We start from the raw sequence: 24,710 nt of genomic DNA, 5'->3' as shown, positions 1-24,710 counted from the left end.
ATTAACTGCCAGGGCCTGACTCAGTGTAATGAAAATCCCAAATCCAACACTGAGTCAGTGTCAGAGATAGAGAAGTTCGGTGCTTTACACTCCAGACAACCCCGCTTGCATTAACTTACTTTTCTCCCCGACCTCCCATCCTATCTCCTCCTTTCACTTACCAAGGGCTTGGTTTCATCTTCATCTTTGAAATAGTAGAGCTGGTCCCCTTTGAGGACAAACCAGCGCGTGTGCCAGGTCTTGACGAAGCCCCCCTGCTTCCGCAGCCACCCACACTTGATGGCAACGTGCCGCCCTTGGCTCAGGGCAGGAGTCTCTGAAGAGCCATTGTGTTCCTCCATACTGAGCATGGGCAACTCTCCTGTTGGGCAAACAAGACGAAAATTAGATTATTAACCAGGCAGTGACTTGCTCTTTTCAGCACAGCTGGAAAAGAAACACGCCTCAGCTACGAAAGTGTGTTAGAAAAGCATTTGCTGTCTGCCTGCCTCTTGCATACGAGCAGCCATCCGCTGAAAGAATTACTACTCACCTATAAAACACTAAAATAATAATGAACTGCTAAAAAGCAGGCAAGAGGCAAAAGTTTTGTTCAACTCCTGTGCAAAACATTTTCACCAGCACTGAAGAAGGCGTCAGCTGTTTCTTGAGGTGAGTTCTGCGGGGTTGCAAGCACTAACAACGAATGAACTTAGACTCAGTTCCTCAGACTAAGGAAAGCAGCTGACTGCTGAAAGTCCCTATTTAAAATTCCTTGGCAGGCTTGGGGCTTTCAGGGAGTGTTTAAAAAGCTTCTGCTTCACCAAAACTTAATTTTACCCCACCAACAGGCAGAGGCTTTTTTGTTCTTGCTGTTGTTCATTTTACTGAAGACCATTTAAAGGAATGGGGACAGTAAGTACAAGAATAGTTGCACATCACCTCGTACAAGCAACCCCTGACTGAAGTGAGTGTGTGCCCAGACACAGATAGAGACATCTGACAAATCATGAAGAATTTTGGCCCATCTTAAGGCACAAGTACTCTGTCAAAACTAGAGCTGAACTGTGGAACTAAACTTGACAAAGTTACATGTGACATTTTGGCCTTATTAAAATAATACTTTTTAACTGTTTCTGGACAGTCATGACTCTTCCTGATGGATTTTGTGCATATAGTCATGCAGTAACGTGCTTAACCTCCACGGTCAAAAGGCTTTTCCTGATCCTCTATTAAGTCTAGAGCACAAACACAGAATTTTGAGTTGCCAAGTTTCGATATTTTCAGTTAAAATACAAACCAACCAAACCTACACGTGCCGAAGAGTTTATGCCTAAACAGAATAAAGTGTGACTACAAACAGCAGGGTGCAAAATCAATGGTGAAATTTCGCTGTCTCTAAGAGCTTGAAGAACAACATGTTTCTCTTCTTTCCAGACTACCACTGGCAACCTCTTGCCTCATCAGGAGCTTGCACAGCTGTTAGGGCCAGGAAAAGCTGGCTTCTTAGGTAGTTTTTTGTTTCCAAACATCAGGTTGGGAAAAGAATGAAATATTCTTGACACTGCAGGCAGCAGGCATCTCTGACTAAGAATAACTAGACTGAAGCTTTCTTCCTACTGATCACACATCCCCTTTGGAACAACTTCTCCAGCTGCCACCTCTGTTGTGTGTTTACAGCTTTTTCTTTTAATACCCACACAGGGTCTCTTTCCACATCCCTGCTCTGGGCTGGATCCTGGAATCTGCTTGCCGTGATTACAGCTCCTCACTGCCCTGCACCACTGAGGTTAACAGACCTCAACACAAGCACAGAGGTTTCAGCAAAGTAAACTGCAGGATCAAAACTTGTATCACTTGGTATTCTTTGCAGAGAAAGGAAATCCTTCTCCTGTCTCTTCAGGGTTCACCTAGAGTCACCCAGGACACTTGTACTGCAAGATTGACTTCAGCAAAGTGTCACCACAAAACATACAAACATGTCTGGCTCTCTGCAGAGCAGATAATATTTTTGTGTGTGTGTCTATGGATACAATTGCGAGGACAAGAATGAACCAGCTAACAAGTCCCCAGACCACGCTGCCCTCTCTCCAAAAGGAAACGTACCCAACTCATAATTGGCATTTTCTGAATACGAGCAGGAATCTCTTGGATGCTGCTGGGTTTTGGCTGGACCAAAGTAGATGCCAAGAAGCAGCCCTCCAACTCACACCTTTAGAAAGTGAATTAGGAAATATTTTATGGAAGGCACTGTAAATAGCAGCAAATTACTGGAGCTGAAAAAAGGAACAAAATCATTACCCACAGGCTACCCTATGCTCCTTAGTGCACAAATACTAAGCTGATCAGCTCATCTCTGCTGCCTGGGTAAACCTCAAGACAGGGATGAAAGAGGATTTTAAATACAGTATTTATGTGTATCAGTGCAGCGCTAAAGACATTAGGTCCCTATTACACCTGGACCATAAACAAGAATCTAAATACCAAAGTCAAAATCAATTAGCTGCTCAGATTAGAGACTATTTTTTATTTTCTTTCACAAAGTCACATGCCAGTGGTGCTGACACCCATGTACAACGTAAGTATATGGATTTTTATCTAGTCAAGGAAAATGTTAAGACATCTCCATCTCTTTGTCTGGTAAAACTTCTAACTATTGCTGCAACACTAAAACAAATGAGGTGTAGGAGAGACGATAGATCTACTGCTCCCAAGTCCTCACAGGACAATGTAAGATCTCTTCTTCTTTAAAGCAGTAGTATATGCTTAGGCATGCTCTGTTAAAAAAAAAAAAAAAAAAAAAAAAAAAAAAAAAAAAAAAAAAAAAAACACCACACAACCCCACAGTTGTATTATTTCATTCATTAGTGATTCAATTCTCTTCAGCAGTTAAAAATTCAGTCATCTAACTTGTTTGCATTTAGTCCTGAGATTAAGTTTATTTGTTGTTTTTCATATATCCTTCCCTTTCAGTGTCTGCCTACTACAAACCAGACTCGGAATCAGAAATTCCAGCAGCTGGCTCACTTTGACTACTTGTTTTTACAGCTGTTTCAACACTAAGATCATAAAAATAAATTGCAGAAATATCAGGGTGCTGGCACTCATGCAGAGAACAGTGAGGTGCAAACAGTATGTAAACAACACATGACAAAGTGTGGAATTACATCAGCCTACTCCAGCTCCTCTCGGTCTCATAAGAAGAGGCAGAAAGCCATGCAATATTCAACACTAAATGAGAATATTCCTCAAACTCATCTTCTCAACAGGAAACACAACTTGTACTTGCTGCCAGAGTCAACTCTACTGACTTGGCCAGCCTCCAATTTAGGTAATGACCAGAACTGAATAAATTCCATACAATATATTTATTTGGGGCTGGCTGTGGGCTCACTCTCCTAGGCTTGTCTGGACATCAGGAGTGCAAAGCAAACAAAATAAGAAATGTTCCTTGACACATTGGCTCTGCATCAACATCTCCTGGTCCATGGAGACCATCACCATCTACCACGGCTGGCCTCAATCCAATGTTTTTCTGCTCCCCTAAAGCCACTTGCCTCTCTCACTGGTCTGTCTAGAAGGCAACTAACTGCACTTATGTTCTCCTTGCCAATGTGGAAGGTCTGTGCTGGCAGCAGGCACAGAAAATAGAGAAGTGCTTCTCCTCAGCTACCACTCACTCAATTCTTGAATTATGTTATTGGGCATCTCTCCCCCAGATCCCAGCATTTTGCCAGGAAATAGTCAGAGAAACTCATTAAAGCACACCAAATCCAGTTACAAGAACAGTCAGAGGACTGCACGAAGATGATCTGTTTGGCAAGAAACCTCAGTGGTTTGCAGTCAATGTTTTTCTTCTCACTGAAATTTCTCATGGCCAAGATAGCACATTTCAAGCAGGCAAAACATCAGCAGAGTTCACTTCCAGTAACTCCTCATCTTTGCCACTGCTCAAATGTGGTTCTTTGCAGCCCAATGTCATCCCAGCACAAAATGGATAAATGTGGGAAGCTGCCAGAGTGCCTGCCCCAGATGCATATTCCTTCACCCAGCCTCATCCAATACCCTCGCTCTCACAAAAGAGCAGGCACACACAACACTGCACATGAATTCTCTACACCAGATACATAGAGAGCCAGTAAGAGGCTGCAATTTTGCAGCAACAACTGGTTTGGTTATTAATGAACATATCTGCCAAATACATATACACACATAAATTCATAAAAGTCTTTGTGACACAATGGTGCTATGTAAAATTAGATTAATACTTGAACACTTCCACCTCTTTCCAAGTGATGTCCAGTTTGGGGTTCCCATCTCCTTACTCACAACAAGCTATACAGAGCACAAGTGCCTGAGTTCATTGGTACCTTTCAGGTACAGAGTTGCTGCATCTGACCAGGGAGTTTCCCTTTGATTTATTTTTGATTTTGTCTTGCTGAGTAGCAACTTCTTAAAATCATTTAGTATGTGAAAACGCTATCAGCATTCATCTTGCTCATAAGACATCCCAAGACACCTGAATCTCTGTTGCAACAGAGGCATGAGCTTGTAAGCAACTGCTGCAAGAAGCACAAGACTGGCCTATTTCCCACCATCAGGGTATTCCAAATCAATTGCTACTCCTCTTTTGTGTCAATGGGATATTGTACATGGAAGGAAAAACACATCAAATAGGTAAAAACACTCTTAAGAGAGCTTTCTGTTTGTGCTTAGCATTTTTCATCGCATGGAGCACGTCTCAGTTTCTGTCACTGCAAGGAGAGATTTTACAGCACTCCTGCCTTGCTCTTTTCCAAAACCTGCAGCAGTGCATTTGCCAGTAGCTTTCCTCCACAAACCTTTAGAACAGACATTATACATTTATCCAAAAGGTTTTCCAAGACATCTGAGAAACCTCTTATACCACTGGCAGTAACGTTCCTAGACACAGCTCATCTGGCTGTTCTGCATTCCTCAGTCTCACTTTTGTCCTAACAGGGACAGCCTGAATGTATTTTGCTTGAAAGAATTTTAATTCCAAGCACTAAATAATTACTCCTTAGGCAATAAAAACCTGAGAGGTGTTATCAGCAGTCAAACTGCATCAGGTGATGATATTCACTGCCTGGTGAAGCTGAGGTAATGACATGTATTCCTTTTCAATATATTTTGGGATCAGTTCAAAAAGCAAGACCCAATAGTTTCGCCAGAAAATTGAGGTCTTGTTCAAATACAACTCTTTGGTACCCGATTTGCATTTTTATGTCAGAACCTTCTAAGACATATTTTTAGACCAGCTACACTTTTACAAGCCTACTGTTTTCGTACAGGAATTCAAACACAGCTATAAACAGTCCAAATAAAACGGGACTTAAGGATTTATAAAGAATGTAGGAAGACTTTCAACTTCTTGTGAATTACAACAGTAATTAGTTAACAAATTCAGTCAGGCACTTTTGAAAACATTCACTTCTGCATGTGTATATTTATTTTCTGTGATAATAACTAATGTGAGTAAACATGTGCATAGTTTTGTAAAAGCAAAACAATTGGAACCTTTCTGTTACTGCAGCATCACACTGTCAGATCAGCATTTGGAATATTTTCACAGCTTCAACTTTTGCTGCCCTTGCCATTCAGCCCTATTCTGTGTAAATCCACACAGCAGCTTTCTCCCTTCTTGTCATCCCATCACTGCTGTGGCAGCAGGAGCCATAACAAATCGCAAAGCTAAGAGCGCTTTGACCACAGATTCTCTTCTGACACCTAGAAAGGACACTTGGTTCTCACCATCACTTCCTAATCCCAACTAACTTTTTTCGAGGGAGATGGATTGCACCTGTAGAAGACTGGTGTTAGTGGCACACAGTTTACAGTTTGCACACAACCTGTCAGGGAATCATTTCCCAAGCACAGATATACCATACCTGATTCAGGAGTGGCTGCAGAATGTCACGGCACAGGAAAGGGTTTTGAAGAACTTCAGAAACAACTTGCAAGGATAACGCTATCCTTGTTCTGCTTTTGCATTGTTACCCATTATGCATATATCCCCTCAGCTTTTTCCTCACACGGCAGCACACAGTTGCAAGACAAGGTTGCTGCTACCAAAGCGACTGGAAAAGTGAAGGTGTCCCTGTTCATTGCAGAGGGGTTGGACTAGGTGACCTTTAAAAGGTCCCTCCCAACTCAAAACTATTCTATGATTAGAACAGAGTGGTTCTTAACCTTCCAGGTTTCTGCCCAGACTCCCATTTCAAGTGTCTGATTCTGCACAACTGGCAATGCTAGAGGTAAACTGCATACAGCAGAAGATCAGCAGTAACTATATGGAGAAGCTTAAAAAACTACAGACAAGGCAATAAAGAGCCTCCGATAGCTGAAAGGGTCAAGTGATGCAAGATGGACAAAAAAATGCAGAACAGCTGACAAGTCTCAGGAGCCGAAATACCAAGCAGTGAAAAGGTCAGGGAGCAAGTCAAAAGCAGCATCTGGAACAGCTGAAAGACATGTCAAGTCCCAGATGTTTCTTCCAACCAAAGACTAACGCTGCCTCTGAATATCTGACAGTGGAAATACATAAACCCTGTTTACAGCTTCATACTTCACATGGACAAAGTGGTCATAAGGACAGCTTAAAAGTAGCTTAATTCCCACCCATGTGAGTGGTGAATACTTCAGCACGTACTGGCTTGACTTACAAAAGAATTGATTTAAGAACTGTGCCCAAGCATGATCTCAACAGATGATCTCTCAAAGTATAAAAATAATCTCCAGCACTACTCTTTGTTCTCAAGGACTGGTGGCAAAAGATATCTGATACAGATGTCAGCAGCCCTCTGACAGTGAATCACTGAGAATGAAACAAGGCTGAATGCTTTTTTAGGAAATCCAACACAACAGGACCTTCCATGTTGTCCAATCACAGCAACTCAGGCCTTGCACATTCCTTGTAAAATTGACCAAGAGAATTAAGATGCTACAAGTGACATTCACTAAATATGCTGCCAAGCAGCAGAAATACATTCCAGTTTGTCTACAGCAGCGAAAGCCTCCTCCCAAATTTGCTGCACTACTTGCAAATCAAAGGAGCTCACAGGTTCCGCTGAGTTTGTAGTTGCTGGAGAGTGGGAGGAAGAAAGACAAGTATTTGCTACCTACACCACACTTCTGACTCCTCTCCTGGTCGGAGCAAAAGTAGTCCCAGCAAAGCCCCAACTTTGGCAAAAAGATTAACAGAGCAAGTACTGGTCAGCAACACCTCTGTACGTATAGTCAGATGTTCAGAGCAGCAGGAACCTTATCTCTGGTGCCTCCATAGAAGCCTCAGGGGAAACAAAGAAAGGTTCAGCCCACCTCAACTTAGCCCACAATGACCTTTAAGTCTTACATCAGTTCACGTTTGACAACCAGCAATCCATGGACTTATTTTGAACATACTTGCTATGAACATTTCACGCAAAATGACTTCCTCTTCTTTGTTATGCACAATGTAATGTTCATCCCTTTTAGTACAAAGAAGTTCAAGTAACAGCAGCACTTGGTGATCTGCTGAGAGATCCCTCTGAAGCTAATCTCTCCCACTTCCATGTGTTCCCCAGAAGGATCATGGCATCACAGATGTGCTTGTGGAAGCATCCTGCCTCAGTATATCAGAGGAGCTGATAGAGTTACAGCCCGTACCTGCACTGAAATCCAGCATTACCATGCTCATTTCCCAGCTGTCCTGGATGCCTCCAGAGGAGTACATGGATATTAAGCAGGTAGGCACATACTGTACACAGGTAGTGAGCACCCACCCAGCCTCAGACAGTATGTTGGCACTGCCCCAACTCAAATAAACACAGGCAAGTCAGAACCAAAGGCTCAAACTTGGCAACCTCAGAGGTGCATCTGCTTCCATTCCTACTGAACTTAGTACCAGAGCCAAGATTTGTGTCCTCTCTGCGTGCCAACCCCAGCAGGACCTAAACTTTAAATAGATCTACTTTTAAACAGGAATCAGTATAGTTTTAATGCTGTTCAGAAATGTTTTATGCAAATAGTAATTGCCTCTGTCACTTAAAAAGATTAACCATACTGACATAAATTTCCATGCTAGAATACTGGAGACAATACAGACAAATTTTTTAAAAGGAGATGTGTGTCTTTCCACTGAAAAAGCCAATTCTAAATAAGCACCATTACTTTGTAGTTGACATTTCCATCTTCTGCCCAGGAAAAGCATTAATTCATACTTAAAGAACTGCAGAATTATAACATTTCACTTTTTTAAAAACAAGTTTACATGAAAAAGAGAGTCCACAGTCCTTCCTATGTATTTCAGAAAGCAGCACTGGATGGTAGTCATGAACCAGTTTCCTCAACCAATTTCAGTCCATAAAAGCAAATTAGGCAGAGGAGAATTCTCATGACTTCTTGGTACTGCATTTTCCTGTTTGTCCAATATATTCCAGGAAATTCTGGTCATCCGCATATGGATCATAAAGGCTAAGGATGTCACCACGTGAGGATGTAGACATTCACCTCCAGTCTTGATAAGGAGCCATAATACCAAATCCAAACTGGTTAAAGGATGTTGGTGGGGTTAATGGTTGTGGCTGTTTCTTTTAATTTAAGTTCTAGCTTTTGTTAACCAAAAAATAAAAAAGAAGAGACCAGTACTGATCAGTTATCTCCAAAAGTACATTTAAGTTCAAGAGTCAAAGCACTGATTTTTGACAGTCTCAAAAAACGATACTGAAACAGAAATGGCAGAAACAATGCCCAGGGCAGTGTCACTGAAGAAAAATGTCACATTTGTTCACTGGCTAAGTCCCGAAAATTCTGCCATCATTTGGTACCACTGAAACTTATGTTTGCCTTTTCCCAACAGTTAAACAACATTTAAAGATCTGTTGCTTAAGCTCTTTCTAATCACCTGCTCTGAGCCTGTGGCTGGGGACTAATTACAGAAACTACTAAAAAAAAACCCAAAACATGCATTGTGCTGTGTATTTTACTGAAAATATTCTATAATGAATTTCAATTGGCAAAGAAAAGTTGGGTATTCAAATTTCTTAGCAGAAATGTGGATTTATGAAAATAAGCCCCTAGGATGGGAAGAAAATACTGGTACCTGTATGCTAACAAGATTTCTGACATTCGTACTGCTGTGGATGAAATAAATGACCCCAAACTCCTCAGTCTGGGCACCAGACCTGCTTTTTAACATTCAGAGAATTGTAGACTAGTTCCAACCTGACAACGGGTGTTCAAGGCCAGGCTGGATGGTGCTCTGAGCAATCTGATCTAGCTGAAAGTGTCCCTGCCCAGGGCAGAGCGGTTGGAACTGGATGAGCTTTAAGGTCTCTTCCAATCCAAACTGCTCTCTGATTCTATGAGTACTAACTGGATGGAACCATTATTCCCAGAGAATAAACAGTAACTATGAAGTTTCACACTGCTTTAAAGGACCAGTGTGAGGATGGATAGGGTTTTTTGATGTTTTCTTTAACTCTTTTTCATTCAGTTACCCTAGTTTTAGGCAGCTATAGCATTCCCTTCAATGTGATGGAAAGAAGAGAACTTGTAATTCTTAACATATTGATGTCAAAATCTTCATACCATACCTGGCAGATGGCTTGATAAATAAACTAAGAACATCAATAAACACAGAAAAGAGCTGTTCTCTAAAGAGGGAAGCATGGTCCCACTCTCAGCACACATCGTGCAGCTCTGGCATATGCCAAGGACACCTGTGAGATATTCCGGCCTGCTCCAGAGAGGAGCTTGGCTTGCTCATGGCTTCCTTCCCTTAGATCACCTCAGGTGTTCCCTACGTAGGCAAGAAGAAAAACTCACGAGAGACTGAGAGTCTTTGAACCCCTCTCTTTCCACACGTGTGGATGTGTTCATGTAGGACTGGAGTGCGTGTGGTCCCTGAAGGAGCTGGGGACTTGCTCTGCCCTTATTTCCCTGTTTCATAGGGCAGCTTCTTTCAATAACCATGACTCCTGTGCCTCCCTTCCAGCACCAGAACGGCCCCAGCTTGTAAGGAACTTTCACCATGTACACTGGGGAAAACCTCCTCCTCAGCCTCTAATGCCAAGCTGCACAGAAAGGGAGGAAAATCTGCACGGGTGTCAGCCAGATGCGAAAGTAGGAAGACCAGGCAATACTGAAAGATGGATTTACAATCAGAAAATTCCCTCCTTTTACCTCACGCATTAGAGAAAAAAAGAACACCCGAGAATAAAGAAGGAGTCATTTCTGCTTTCCTGCACAGAAGGGCAAAAAGCAGCTTCACCTACCAACCTCGTTATTTTTGCATCCTTCCAAACTACGGCTCAAACAAACTGCTCTCAGTTCTAACATTTGTTTCTGGTTTCGGACTGGTAGAAATCTAATTTCCTTCTCCCCAAGAGCAAATGTCAGCACAAGTGGGACCTGAAATTTGTTGCTTGACACCTGCAGCAAAGAGCTAAATGGAGAGTAATATTTCAAAGGGGTACTTGGGAGGTATGGGCTTAAATTTGCTTAAAAGGCAAGCAGGCTTGGGTACGGTCCTCCTGCACACTGCCTCTAAAACACATCCCCTGCCCCCTGGACTGATCCAAGCAAAGGAAACCGCTGGAACTGCTATGACTGGAACCACGTGGGCCAAATGTGGTGTTTTAGGAAACTTGGTGAGTCTGGCTCAGAAATAAGTATTATGATTTTACACTTCCAAACATGTAGACCAGAAGAGCCTGCCTAGCTTCTGCACAGAAACAAATAGTTTGGGTTGGAAGGGATGTTGAAGAACAACTTGTTCCAACTCCCCTGCTGTAGGCAGGGATGCCTTCCACTGGACTGGGTTGATCAGAGCCCCATCTAACAGAAAAAACAACTGGCAATTAAAATGAGTTTTTGATTCAGGACCACTCCAAAATGGATTCCTGATAATGAGACACGAACAGCATCCCCAGTCTTCCTAGCCTTGCTTTGGTGTCCAGATTCCTATGCCATGGCAGGCAATCTGCCTCTGCCTTTTCCAAGAAGAAATCAGCATCCAGGCTGTGAGCTACTAGATGCAACCCAGAAAATTTTACGCCATCCTGAAAATTAGCATCGGGAAATTCAGTATTTAAATGCAGAAAACCGGAACATTTCTGATGTTTATGGATATTTATTCTAGTTCATCTGTAAAATGCACTATTTTTACCCAACAGCTACCTGTAGTTTGGTACTCCAGACTGAGAAAGCAGCTAAATCCTGGCCAGTTCTGACTCCTTGTAACAAAGCACACAAATTATGTCTATTTTATCACTTAACTGAGAGGGCTTGTGTAATCCTTGTGGTACAATTGCTTGGCACAATTCCAAAACATGCAGTGCAGTTTTCTCACGTTGAGAACAGGTCCCTGAGCTTTAAATCGCACTGGAAACTTCTGTTTTAAGATGCCAAAGTTCATTTTCAATTGTTGCATCAATCTAAACAGAAGTGTATCTTAATATATAAACAAACGAACAGTCAGGACAACTGAGTTACGGAAACATAAGCAGAGAACCAGGTAAGATTAAAACTCAAATAAAAATCAAATTGCCTTCCTTTTTGTCCCCTGCTACAAACACAGGGGCATAAGAATGTGTATGGTATTTCAACTCACTTGAGCAGGAAATATGCAAATTAGCATTGCTTCCACAAATTGCAAAATGACAAAGCAAAACTAAACCAATGCTACAGATTTTAAATGGATCTAAACTGGCACAGCTCCATTAAAGTCATAGGGATGAAGGTTGGAAGGCAGTCATCTCCCATACAAAAATAGCAGTACTTGGATAGGCTAATAGTTACTTAAAATTACACTGGCGTGGAGTTGCTTTAATCTTCAAATCAAGCCGTGTCTCAGAGGTACTAACTGGAAGATGGCCATCACTTTCAGCACCCTCTTCTAAAGCCACTACAGAACTAATAATTAATGCAAAGGGAAGATTATGCACATGTAACAGTACAAACATATTAAAAGTTCTGACTTCAGTAAGGAAAGAAGGAAAAAAAAAAAAAAAAAAAAAAAAAAAAAGATAGCCACCCACAGGGGCCATTCTACTATTTTTAAGTCAATTAGTTTAACTTGTCTCAAAAGTCAGCCCTCTCTATCCTCGTTAGTGGCAACAAACAGTTTACCATACTTATTATTCTTTAAAAAGCTCATTAGAACTGGAATTAATCAGTGCCAAAGAATCAAAAGGTCATTTATCATCAATTTCTTGAAATACCAGACAGAAGACAAAATCCATCTAAAATATCCAGAAGGATTGCAATTAATGTAAATAGGATATATTAGAAAACTGAAAGAGAAACCCCAGCAGCACCTGTATTTGTGGATCATTATTAGCAAGAAAATGGGAATCACTCTTTCCTGGCTCCTACAGGAAAGAAAGCCCAAATTATATTTTCTTAACTTTTAGAAGTGGAAACACATTCAAAATCCATTAGGGTGATTCTCAGACACCAAATTTATGAGGGGCACTGATGTGCCAAGAGCAGGAAGCACCCGACCCACAGATCCTATATGATACCTAGTACACATATTTATCAAAATATCACATAGTATCTAAGTATACTATATGCAAAAGCAGCATTTAGAAAGCGCCATATTCACTATTAAATGTGGTTGCTTTCCAAGACAATGACTGCACAGATCTAGTAAATATTCACAGAAACCATGTATTTCATTATCACTCACTTGTATTGGTCTTTTCCAGAAATGCTGAATTATAATAAAAATAATCAGATGTGTTTTAGGGGGGAAAAAAAAGTTAAGCATTCTGCATGAAAAATTAATAATTATGCATAATTACAACATAGAAATTACCCAATAAATAATCTCATCAAATCCTATAAGGAAGATGCCTCTAGATGCCTTTAGCTAAAACTAATTGAGTTGAATAGGAAAATAGTCTGAAAATACGAAGAATTTTTCGGAGAATGACAAGTTCTTTATACAGTTTTGAACCACCTTATAGTTTCTATGCCATGGACATAACACTTTAAAAAAAAAAACTCAAAAACCAAAAAACCTCTGCAGAAATATTACCATTACTTACATTTTACAGTGATTTTTCATAAGGGAAATAATCTCATATTTGAGGATATATTTACCACATAAAAAATGCTTGAATACATGCACATTAGTCTGGGGGAAAATAAATGAAATGGGTATTTAAAAAATATGAGAATACCTGAAACAAACGGAAGTTCTTAAAGACTTGGCACAACAAAAATCCTGACTAAAATGGATCAAGGAATATTGTCTATAGCCCACACCTTGGAGGCTGTTAAAAAGACAGACATAGAGATTGGATAAAGATCCTTTTGGGCATACATGCAGACCAGCTCTAGCCCGCTTTCTGCACCATGGATCCTGCCGAGCTCAGGAAGGGAGAGCCAAGAGAAGAATTAACACTTAACATTTTATAATTTAGGTTAGAAGCTAAGAAAGGTGATCAAGTTAATGCAAGTTAACAACTCTCAGCTCCTCACCTGAGCACAGTAACTCATCCCTCCCAGCACCAGAGATTTGTAAGTGAAAGAGTAACTGGCAGCACATGAATCCCGTTACTTTTATTCAGGCCCACTTATTACACAGATCGTGAGCCACTTCAAATGGAGCATTACGGAAACACACGCATTTTTTTTCTATATGGACAAATCAGAACCAGTGACAGGAGCTTCTAATAATACCTGAACCTAGGCAGATCAAAAAGTTTTATAAAAGCATTAAAGCCTCAATAATCTGAATTAGTGTGGAGAAGCCTCAATTAGTCAGTTTCTTTCCTTAGGGAAATCTCTCCTCTCTATGTTTATTTTAATTAAATACCAAACAATGCCACTAAAACACATCCCTGGCTCTGTGTGGGAAGCGAGGTAGTTAAAACAATTTTCTTCTCTTTGAGGATACACAGACAAATGCACGGAGAAGGAAATAGCTGCTTTTAAAATGCAGCACTGATATTCCCTGCCTAACATAATAAATTGAAAAGCACAAACGCATCCAATAGATATTTAAGAAAGGCAGCATTTAACTGCTCTGTAATACTGTGAGTAAAACACCGTGGGAGGTCTGTGCAGCTTATTCTAGAGGTGATTCTGCATGCACAGAAGTGCAGAGGCACAGACACTTTTGGTCAGGTGTTGGGCGTGAACCAACAAACCTCTTTGCTGGTTATGGAGTAAGGATGAATGATGGCAAAGGTCCCTGTGCCACCACCTGCCCCTGCACCCATGTGCAGCCAACTCTCCATGCTCAGCACCACACACACGTGAGGCCAACAGGTGCCTTATGTTTTACTGTCCTTCAGTATCCCTTTAACTTCACTTAAAAAAAGGAGCTTTTTGTTCTCAAAAACTGTTTGAAAAATCCCACTTTTCAAGGCAAGCAGCCTGAGACATTTCATGGGGCCCTGAGCGTTCAGCATTATTCATGTTCTGTAAGTTTTTTCATCGTGTCATTACTAAATAAAACATCAGCTGAACCCTTCTAAAGCTCTGCAGATACGCGAGGCAGTTGTTATAACTATATTTATATAGGACATTTCTACCTTGCTGCTATAAACTATTCTGACCGTAGCAGATTCTGATTCAGCACTTTCAGGTGTAAAACTCGTGCAAAAAGGAGGAAGTATTTTTTATTAACTTCCCGTGGAGACAGAAAGAAATCCTTAATTAATTCCAGTGCAAACACATTAGTTTGGTAAGAGCACACATCTCTACAGGAGGAATAGCTGTGCAGTGGTACCAGCCAATGTAATGAAAGAAGAGTCAAACCCCTCTTTCCTATAAGGAATATAATTTGTAATAGGAATCCCCTGTGGTTAAACCAAAATTACTGCAACAGTTGCAAAGACAGCTACTGTATGCTATATATAAGTATTTATACATTAATATGTTTATTTTTAATATAAAATATTATGCATCTATATTTAATAAATTATATAAAATGCATTGTATTTTATACTATTTATAGTTTATGTAATATAAAAGTATTTATATTTTTTATACATATAAAATTTCTCTCTCTCTTTTTCTCCCTCCCTAACTGCATATGCTCGAAGAAATGAAGATGAGGGTTCTGTGCTGAATAATGCACAGCTCCCTCCTCTCCAGCGGAGCTTTGGCTGGAGGAGAAGGATGTACAGGGATTTAATGTACAGAGGTGGTGGCTGGACATGGGGTGAAGCTCCAGTCCTACCCATGCCTTCTGTGCAACGACATCTGGGAAGGATTTCATTCCCTTCTGCTTTTCTAGGCTTTGAGCAACCTGGTCTAGGGGAAGATGTCCCTGCCAATGGCAGCAAGAGTTGGAATGAAGTGACCTTTAAGGTCCCCTCCAACCCAAAACATCCTGTGATTCTAAGAAACCTTGAACTCTGAATTATTTTCCCTGAATTTTGCTCAAAACAGTTTTTGAACTAAGGCAGCTTTGCCTTGAGCAGCAATCTCACAAAGAGACAGCCACTGACCATGGGTTCGCATCCAAAGTATGTGAACTTCAGCTCTGAAACACAGGAGATATTTTTAGCTATGTCAAAACAGACTGAGGGTCCAGCACCCTTGTCAGTGGCAGATGCTTCCAAATAAGTTAGATTCAATTTTGCTGCTAGCAAGATTAATTCACGCCCTAATCAATTCAGCTGAAACCATGACACTGGTGAGCCCGACCAGATTTTGACCCTTACTGCACAATTTCCAGCATGAGAAATAAGAAAGATTTTTTTTCTGACCAAAACAGATGATGCCCTGGAGCAAAAGTGATTTGAGAGAAGACTGGCATGCAGTGGTAATTTCATTTAAGCTGGTGTAACCAATTTGGGGTTTTGATCTTTGAGAATAACGTTACGGCATAACATTTTCAGGAGTGCCCAAGCAACCTTTGCCCTTCGGCTCTGCTGGCTTTCAGCAGGTTAATACACTGCATCACCCAGGGATGTTTCAAAACTCTGCCAATACACTCGAACCTATAGATGTAAACCAGGAGAGGCAATCTGGCTTTGCCCTGTGAGATCCACGGGACTTGTTCTGGGGGAGCAGAAACAGCTTTTTGTTTCAGCCACATCCCACAGCAATTTTTCGCAGTCAGCAGAGCTGCAGTTGCTACCTCTACAGCTTCATCCCAATGCATCAGGAAAAACATGGGAAATAGGAGTCTGCTGGAGGACGAATGTATAAGTCCCCAGCTTGCAATTATCTGGCCAGCAAAAGCAAACACGCTCCCCTTTCCTTAATGTTCACGGGAACTTCCCCTGGGGCAGTCTGATTTTGTGTTTTCCCAGCTCCTCTCCTGGCACGAAGAGCTTTCACCAGGCACGTTTCAGAGGAAGAGTTCGTCTTACTTCGAGGGTGTTGGAGGTTAAGTTTTCCTGTGGAATTTCCCCCCCATAAGTTGCTAGGAGACTAAATACTGATAGTTAAAGGGTGCTCAACCCGGACAAAGGAAGTTGATCACTTAGTTTTGGGGGAGGGAAAAGGCTCCCGGGAGCTGAGGGTGGCGGGCTCGCTGCTCTCAGTTTTCCGGGGAGGACGGTCAGGCGATGGGTAGCTGCGTGGAGTCCACGGTAAACGGGGGAGCCTGGTCCTGGGAATTCTATCACCTGTTGGAATGCCCAGGAATTCGGAGTTTCTTCACTGCCCTGCCGGATTTTGAGGTCAGCCCGGGTCCAGCCACTGCGGGTTCTCCAGCACTGCCCACTTTGCCTGCCAGGACACACCCATGCCTGCCGAGGACAATCCACCGCTTCCAGCCCTCAGCGCTGGAGTTTCCACCGTTTGCCCCTCAGGGTTCTTGGTTCTGTAATAAATACGATAGACCAAATTCTATAAATCAAAATTTTGGAATTTTATTGAGAGACAAAATGACAGTCTCGGACAGCCACAATTAAAAGGACAGCGTCGAGCCTGGGATCGGCGCTGGGTGAATGCGGTAACACACGCAGTCAGTATGTCACCCCCCAAGTTCACATTTCTGGCTTGGAGCTGTCTCTTTTTATACACTGGATCGCTAAGAGAAACTCGGGACTCCGAGGTTCCCTCTTCCGAGGCAGCCTCATTAGATATTCATGTTCGGGTTCTGGTGTCTTTGAATAGATTTGCCGGGGAAGACAATGTCTTTGGTGGTTGTGTCCAGGTGCTGTGTAGAGGCGCTAATGTCGGGAGGAGACAGATGAGATATCGATCTGATGTAATCATTTGGGTCTCCGGGTTCTCCATCTCCCTTTTCCGTTGTCTTTGTTTTCCTTTTAACGATTCCCGGCAGAGGTATCCTCGTGCCCCTTTCATGTAATTCATGTAATGAATAGCATAGTTTCTTGTGTCCCTCCTGTGTAATTTCTGGCAAAAGAAATTCCTTGTACCCCTCTCCATGCAGCTTTCGTCTCAGTTAACCCGTACTATACTTGATTAAAAATAAAACTTATATTTATAGGGGGTGAATTACATCTTATATCTTTTAACACAAATTAACTTTAGGACATATATCACAGCTCTGTTTTACTATTATTATAATTGCTGTTGTTGTTTGTCTGTCCTGTTATAGTTACTAGTTGTGATATATGTCCTAAAGTTAATTCGTGTTAAGCAGTAAGGTATGTAATGCATTCACTGCAGAATGTAATAATGTACCATGTAACAATGATCTACTTTAAGTTTGGTTTAAGATCAGTAAACTCAAAGGTGTGTACAGGGATAACTGAGACAAAAACTGCATAGAGGGACACGAATTCCTGCCGGGAATCGTTTTAGAAAAGGCACAAAAGGACGGAAAAGGGAGATGGGTGCCCTGATGATCGCATGATTACATCAGATCGATATCTTATCTGTTCCGGCCCAGTGTTAACATTTCCAAACCTTCTCCAGACGCGGCAATCATGACATTGTTCTGCTTTGAGAAGCCATTCAATGGACCCCGGACACGAACATGAATATCTAATGAAGCTACCGCCAGGCAAGAGTATTAAGGTCTCACTCTGCTCTCAGCGGAGGACTGTATAAAAATCCGCAGTATTGGACCCAGTTTGTGAACAGAGGGGGTAACAGGCTGGCAGAGTCAGTTACCGTGTTCACCCAGTGCTGAAATCCCGGGATTTGACGCTGTCCCTTTTAATTGTGGCTACCGGAGACTGTGTTTAAGTCTCAAAATAAAATTCTAAATTTTGATTTACTGAATTTGGCTTGTCGAGTTTATTACACTAGTTATTCCTTTCTAGATATTCCTTTCCCCATAGTTCTGACTGAAAAGTTTTTTTTTAATCTTCCAAATTCCTAGAGAGGCCTGCCTCTCCCTAGCAGATACCTGTCTTTTCTAACCAGGACAGAGAGTTAAAAAAAAAACCATCAGAAAAGCAAGGCAACTAGTTTTGAACACAGTTTTTAAATACTGGTATTTCATTATTTATTTTTCATTCTGAACAGCGTATCAGGACGCTCAATCCCTTGAACTATTAATTAAATACTGTTGGTGAAATATAACATTTCAGATTTCTTTTCCCTCTCATTGTGTAGCCACATCACTTTGCATCTTTATTTCCTTGTAATTACAGGCCCTTTTCATTAAGTTCCTAGGGAATGCCGAAATGAAATACCCAGAAAAACATCAAGGTGTTGGATGAGAGTTGCACAGCATGCCAAAAAACCTGGACCCGATTTACCCAAGAATCTGGAATGGAGCTGCCCAGCATGCAGGAAAACCCAGACCGGATCTCACTGAAAGTCCACAATAGAGTTGCCTTGGTCGGAGGGAAAACCTGGATGGGATTCCCCCTAAAAACTGAAATGGAGCTGCCCATTTGGAGAGAAAAACCCAGATCGAATTTCACCTGAAAAACTGGAATGGAGTTGCCTATCGGGAGGGAAAACCCCGAGCAAATTTCCGGGAAAAAACGGAGAGCAGCTGCCAAGTTGGGGGGAAAACCCGGACTGGATTTCTGGCAAAAACTGGAATGGATTCTCCCAGTTTGGGGGAAAACCTGGACTGGATTTCTGGCAAAAACTGGAATGGATTCTCCCGGTTGGAGCGAAAACCCGGACTGGATTTCTGGCAAAAACTGGAATGGATTCTCCCGGTTGGAGCGAAAACCCGGACTGGATTTTCCTGGAAAACTGGAATGGATTCTCCCGGTTGGAGCGAAAACCCGGACTGGATTTCTGGCAAAAACTGGAATGGATTCTCCCGGTTGGAGCGAAAACCCGGACTGGATTTTCCTGGAAAACTGGAATGGATTCTCCCGGTTGGAGCAAAAACCCGGACTGGATTTCTGGCAAAAACTGGAATGGATTCTCCCAGTTGGAGCGAAAACCCGGACTGGATTTCTGGCAAAAACTGGAATGGATTCTCCCGGTTGGAGCGAAAACCCGGACTGGATTTTCCTGGAAAACTGGAATGGATTCTCCCGGTTGGAGCGAAAACCCGGACTGGATTTCTGGCAAAAACTGGAATGGATTCTCCCAGTTGGAGCAAAAACCCGGACTGGATTTCTGGCAAAAACTGGAATGGATTCTCCCGGTTGGAGCAAAAACCCGGACTGGATTTCTGGCAAAAACTGGAATGGATTCACCCGGTTGGAGGGAAAACCTGGACTGGATTCCCCCTGGAAAACTGGAATGGAGTCACCCGGTTGGTGGGAAAACAACATCATTCCTTGGCTGGAAAGTATATTCCTATGGTGTGCAGTCCTCCAAGGCCAGGCTGTTCTAGCTGCAATCAGGGCCCTCTTGCTCTACATCTCCCACTTACTCACAGCCTCCTCCAGGTACACACATGGTCTAGCATGGGCACCACCCCTGTGTGCTGTGCATGGATCTCTGAACCTCCATTGTTTCCCACTGGCTCTTCATCCCTGTGGATCCCCAGGGGCTTCAGGAGCACAGCTGCTTCACCATGGTAACCACCTGCAGTAGAGACTTGGCTGTGGTACCTGAAGCACCTCCTACCCTGACTTCTGCACTGACCTGGGTGTCTCTATGTTGTTTCCCCTCACATGTTCTCACCTCCTCCTCTTCTCTGACTCGAAGGAAAGCCCCCTGTGATTTTTTTTTCTAATTTCTTCTTAAACATGTCAGCACAGAGGTATTACCAGCCTCTCTTATTGGCCCAGCCTCGGCCAGCAGCATGTCCATCTTCAGAGCCATCAGGGATTGGCTCTGCCAGACATGATGGCAGCTTCTTGCAGCTCCTCACAGGGAGCCACCTCTAAGGCCTCCCAGCTACCAAAAACCAGGCCATACCAAAACAATACATGTACCCACTTCTGTGACCAGCAGCGCTCCTGGCATCAGCCCTACATTTCCTCTGCTATCGCCGAGATGCTGCCAGACAGCTCTAAGGCCTGTGGTGGGCACTGGGAGCTCAGCCCTACATTCTTCTTACTGGAGCATCATACCCAGCTCCGTGCGTTTCTACACAACAGAACCGGGTGGATGGGGCAGGAATTCCATTCCTGAATGCCCATAACACACAGAGTTCTAGGGAGACTATGCCAAAGCCTTTACAGTAGGGCTGAACCACACTGTGGCCACAGGTGAAGAGTGGGAGGCTTAAAAGCAAGGAAATACCTTTTCCCCATGATTATTGCCACAACAACAGTAAAAAACTGGGGCACTCCAAAGCACAAAAAAGCCACATTAAGTCTCTTCTCCAAGCCTATAGATACCATGGGACCACATTCCACATGTTACCAATTTCTGTCCTCTGAAACTTGATAGCCAAAAAATATGAAAAGATCCCATCAAAAGCTCGACCTCTTCTAAAATGCTGAAAGGATTAGCAGCATGACTGGCCTGTGTAAATCTCCATGCCCATTCATGCCACAATACACACAAAGTCTGCCTGCTAACTGCAGCAAAAGGTAAAATTTGTGACAGCAGTTTACAATAAATCAATTCATTGATCTTTCCACTTTTTAACCAATATATCCCCACAAAACTTCAATTAGCCCCTTGAACAAAGTGACACCTGGCAAACAGAACCATAAATTACCCTTTGATGTTATTACATCCTAAGCCAAAGAACACAGGAGGTGTTTATTTTACTAGCTGGTCCACATTCCGAGGTACACTTTACAAGGAAAAAAAACCAAAAAAACTCATAATATTCAGCTGGGACAGCACCACTAAGGCTAAACAATGTCTCTGGAACACTGTTTACTTAAAAGAGAGGCTAAAAGCACCAGTGACGCTCAATCCTTTTCCCATTTGTGTGGCGGATACCTAAAATGTCTTGGTCTCTAACAACTGTAAATAAAAGAGTACTCTTACTTCAGCTATGCTTAAGAATTAGTTTAAACTCTTAATTTCCCCACTAATTTATAGTTTACCCTGGAACCTTAAGAATACATGCAATGAACAATATGTTGCTTATATGGCAAATATTATTATGGGAAAAATGTATGGAAGAATTAATACTCCTGAGAAACAGTGACATTTGAAGTTAAATGCATAAGTAGTCCTTAGAAAATATATTTTCCAAGCATTTTTCATGGCAATTTCTACAGTCATATGGATGCTTTAGCGGCACAAGCACAGACTTCCATAAAGGAATTTTTAGTCATCAGATTTACTGTGTCTTCATTTCTGTTTCGTATCAGCTTTTAATATCAATGACATTAATCTGGCTGTATTGGTAAAAGACTGGGTTCATACTCTGGGGTGTCTCAGTGAGGATTATTAATTTATTGGCAGCAATTTATGTTCCAGAGGAGATGCACAACACATAATAAACATAAAATTGAAATAAGACAAAACATTAAATCTGGGTTAGTTCCTGTGTTTTAAATATATTCATCATTCTAAATGATTAAGGAATTGGATCATACATATGAATCTCTCATTTCCTAAGTGGAGTGACTGTTTAGGTCCCATGTATGCTGCATTTATAGATAAGGGTTGTACATCTTGTCCCTCCACACTGTGTCCAACCTGCTTTTTTCATGGATGGGGTTTCTAGCCGTAATGAAAATAAGATACATCCCAAACACAAGGCAAACAGAGCATAGAACTCCATCTATAAGCACAAATTGAAAGAGCAATAATCACCTGTTTAGCAGGCACATCTTAAGGTTACTGAATTCACAAGGTAAGCAAATACTTTGAACTATCTTTCATTATCCTGTTGCACGCATCCCTCCTAGTCACCACCGACTCTGGCAGGCTCCTAAGAGGGTTTAACTCATCTGCCCATCACTACTGAAGTACTGTGAAAGTCTAACGCCACTAATTCTACAATTCATTCCAATCAATACCAGCTCCTTTACATTTCGCAGGCAGCACTGTTAGTCCTGGAGGAAAGGAGATGGCTTCCTGCAGGTGTACATAACCTTTTGACAGCTATGTACATTAGAACAACCTGCTCAGCAATGCAATTATATTAGTGAAGTGCTGTCAATCCGAGAACATTTCTTGACCCGGGGGCAGGAGGAACAAGGGGCTTTGGGTACAGATTCTGGCTCCTGTTCAGCACAGCACTTTAGCAAACCCCTGAGCTAAGCACTGAGGGTCTTTAAAGCCAGTGGACCATAAGCAAATGCTTAATTACAGAATTAAATATGTTCAGAATTGAGTCCAAACAGCTTAATCTTGCACTAGATAAACACCATCAGCTGCCATTATATTGAGAGTTGCTAATGCTTGATGCTGAGATAACTGAAAAGTTTGGAGGATGTGCACAGAATCCATGTCTCCAGCAATAAGGAAGAGAGGCAGACCTGTGCTAAGGCTGAAGATCAGTTGTTCTTCTTCCTTTAAAACAAATTCAGCACTTTGGAATGCGGTACATCCTGGGTTTTTTTATCCCATGAAGAAAGAAAAATTAATTACCTCAAGGTCACATTTGTTTTTGTATTTTTAGTGTATGGAAAACAGACACCCTAGCATCAGAATCTCAGAAATCACTGACAGAAGCAGAGAAATGCTGCAGGAGCTTGTTTGCTTGCTAGAACAAGTGAAAAACACACATATGCTGTGCAGAGCGCAAACCGAAGAAAAGAAGCATCCACAGCGAGTGCTGTGCGCGCTGTGCTCGCAAAGCAGAGCTTGTTCAACTTTACAGCTTCTAACATGGAAACAGAGCAAGCAGAGAGCAGCATACATGCTGCACTTGTTGTAAACACGGAAAACAGACACCCTAGCATCAGAATCTCAGAAAACACTGATAGAAGCAGAGAAATGCTGCAGGAGCATGTTTGCTTGCTAGAACAAGTGAAAAACACACATATGCTGTACACAGTGCAAACCGCTGAAAAGAAGCACGCACAGCGAGTGCTGTGAGCACTGTTCTCGCAAAGCAGAGCTTGTTCAACTTTACAGCTTCTAACATGGAAACAGAGCAAGCAGAATCTTTGGTGTTGTCCTTTCCAGTAAAGATCTAAGTGAAGTGAATACTGTCCCTGAATTTCTCAGTCAGCACCTACACCATCCTTTGACTCTGAAATGAATTCATGTGGGGGAATGGAATAAATTCATGGGGTCCTTATCCTTTAAAAGGTCAATCTGTGCATGGATGCTAACACCTACTTTTCCAGCTTGTACTGAAGGAACCATTAAAAGCAAAGCCAACTCTGCTATGTTGCAGGCACAGTCTTCACACTCCACCATCATAAGCAACAGTTAAAAGGTGAACACGCCTCCCCTAAAAGCATTTTATGTTCATGTGTTGCCTTCTGGTCACTACTTGCTATGTAAAATGAAGAAGAAGCAGAACTAAAATCAAGAACACTTCAGCAAGTAACTGGTTACCGTCAATGACCTGAAAGCCAGCTAAAAACATGTAAGCACCTTTTACTGGCATTGCTGCACCCAAAATAAAAAAAAGGAAAAAAAACAGTTAAGTTATTCTCCAAAAAGGATTCAAAACCAGAAAACATGTATAGGTTACTTACCTACATAAAACTTAGGGAAAACATTTTGGTTTGGATTCTTTTTTTTTTTTTTTAAGCACCAACTAGTAGCAAACAACATTGGGCACCCTCCTGGTTTTAGGCAGGCCAAAGAAAAAGAGAGTGACATTAACTAGGACTAACACTTCAGAAAAATAGATGCAAAAGCAGAAGAAAAATAATCCAAATATGGCAGGTCCTGGATCTGTAGCCACTTTGAGACTCTGCTGAGTATGTTTGTGTCTGCAGAGTTCAATTTATTCAATTTATCTAATTTAAGAGAGGCAAGCTATCCTGAGAATATAAATTTCTTCTGCTATAAATGGCAGAGGTTATTAACAGCATAAAGTAGCATCAAGAACAAACCAGCAAAATCTACCTTTTCTTGTTAACTCCCTTCACAGTAAGGAGAGTCTGTGTTTTATGTAAGTCTCTATCTGCACAGGAGAACATCAGTGTGCCCAAGTGTGCCCAAAGGAGGTTATCACGTCTAGTCAGACAGACCTTACTATTTCACATTACTGTAGTCAAAACAGCAGAGAAGCCTTGCCACCCATATCCTAAAAATGCCCCATCTCTCTCCATATGGGCTCTGCACTGTTGGTTTCTTGATTTTTTGGTTCTTTATTTTCACAAAGAAGAAAAAGACACTTTTTTTGCCTTGCTTGTAACCTTCAGGTTATCTATGACCTGCACCAACACCATCCTGTATTTCAAAACCAACGTTTCATCAGTGCAGGAAGCTAACTGAAGTTTAAATCAGCGTCTCACAAGCTTAAGCACATCCTTAATTTCCAAAGCATAGATTGTCTGAGGATTTCTTTTTGTAGAACAAGGTGCATTCAGGAAAGTATGAATTACATG

General features: G+C 41.9%; 1 protein-coding gene across 9 annotated transcripts in view; it reads right to left on the bottom strand.

Annotated features, from left to right (window-relative positions):
- The window catches only part of ARHGAP24 (Rho GTPase activating protein 24), a 259,095-nt gene that overhangs the window by 152,023 nt on the left and 82,362 nt on the right, over window positions 1-24,710 (bottom strand). For all 9 annotated transcript variants that reach the window (XM_040064711.1, XM_040064712.1, XM_040064710.2 and 6 more), the window contains exon 2: window positions 162-361. In XM_040064711.1, coding sequence (XP_039920645.1) covers window positions 162-350 — 189 coding nt within the window. In that variant the 5' untranslated portion in view covers window positions 351-361. The remainder of the gene's footprint in view (window positions 1-161; window positions 362-24,710) is intronic.

Source organism: Hirundo rustica, chromosome 5, assembly GCF_015227805.2.
Source record: "Hirundo rustica isolate bHirRus1 chromosome 5, bHirRus1.pri.v3, whole genome shotgun sequence".
Lineage (NCBI taxonomy): Eukaryota > Metazoa > Chordata > Aves > Passeriformes > Hirundinidae > Hirundo > Hirundo rustica.
Note: the sequence above shows the minus strand (reverse complement) of the source record. Positions and strands in the feature narration are given on the sequence as shown.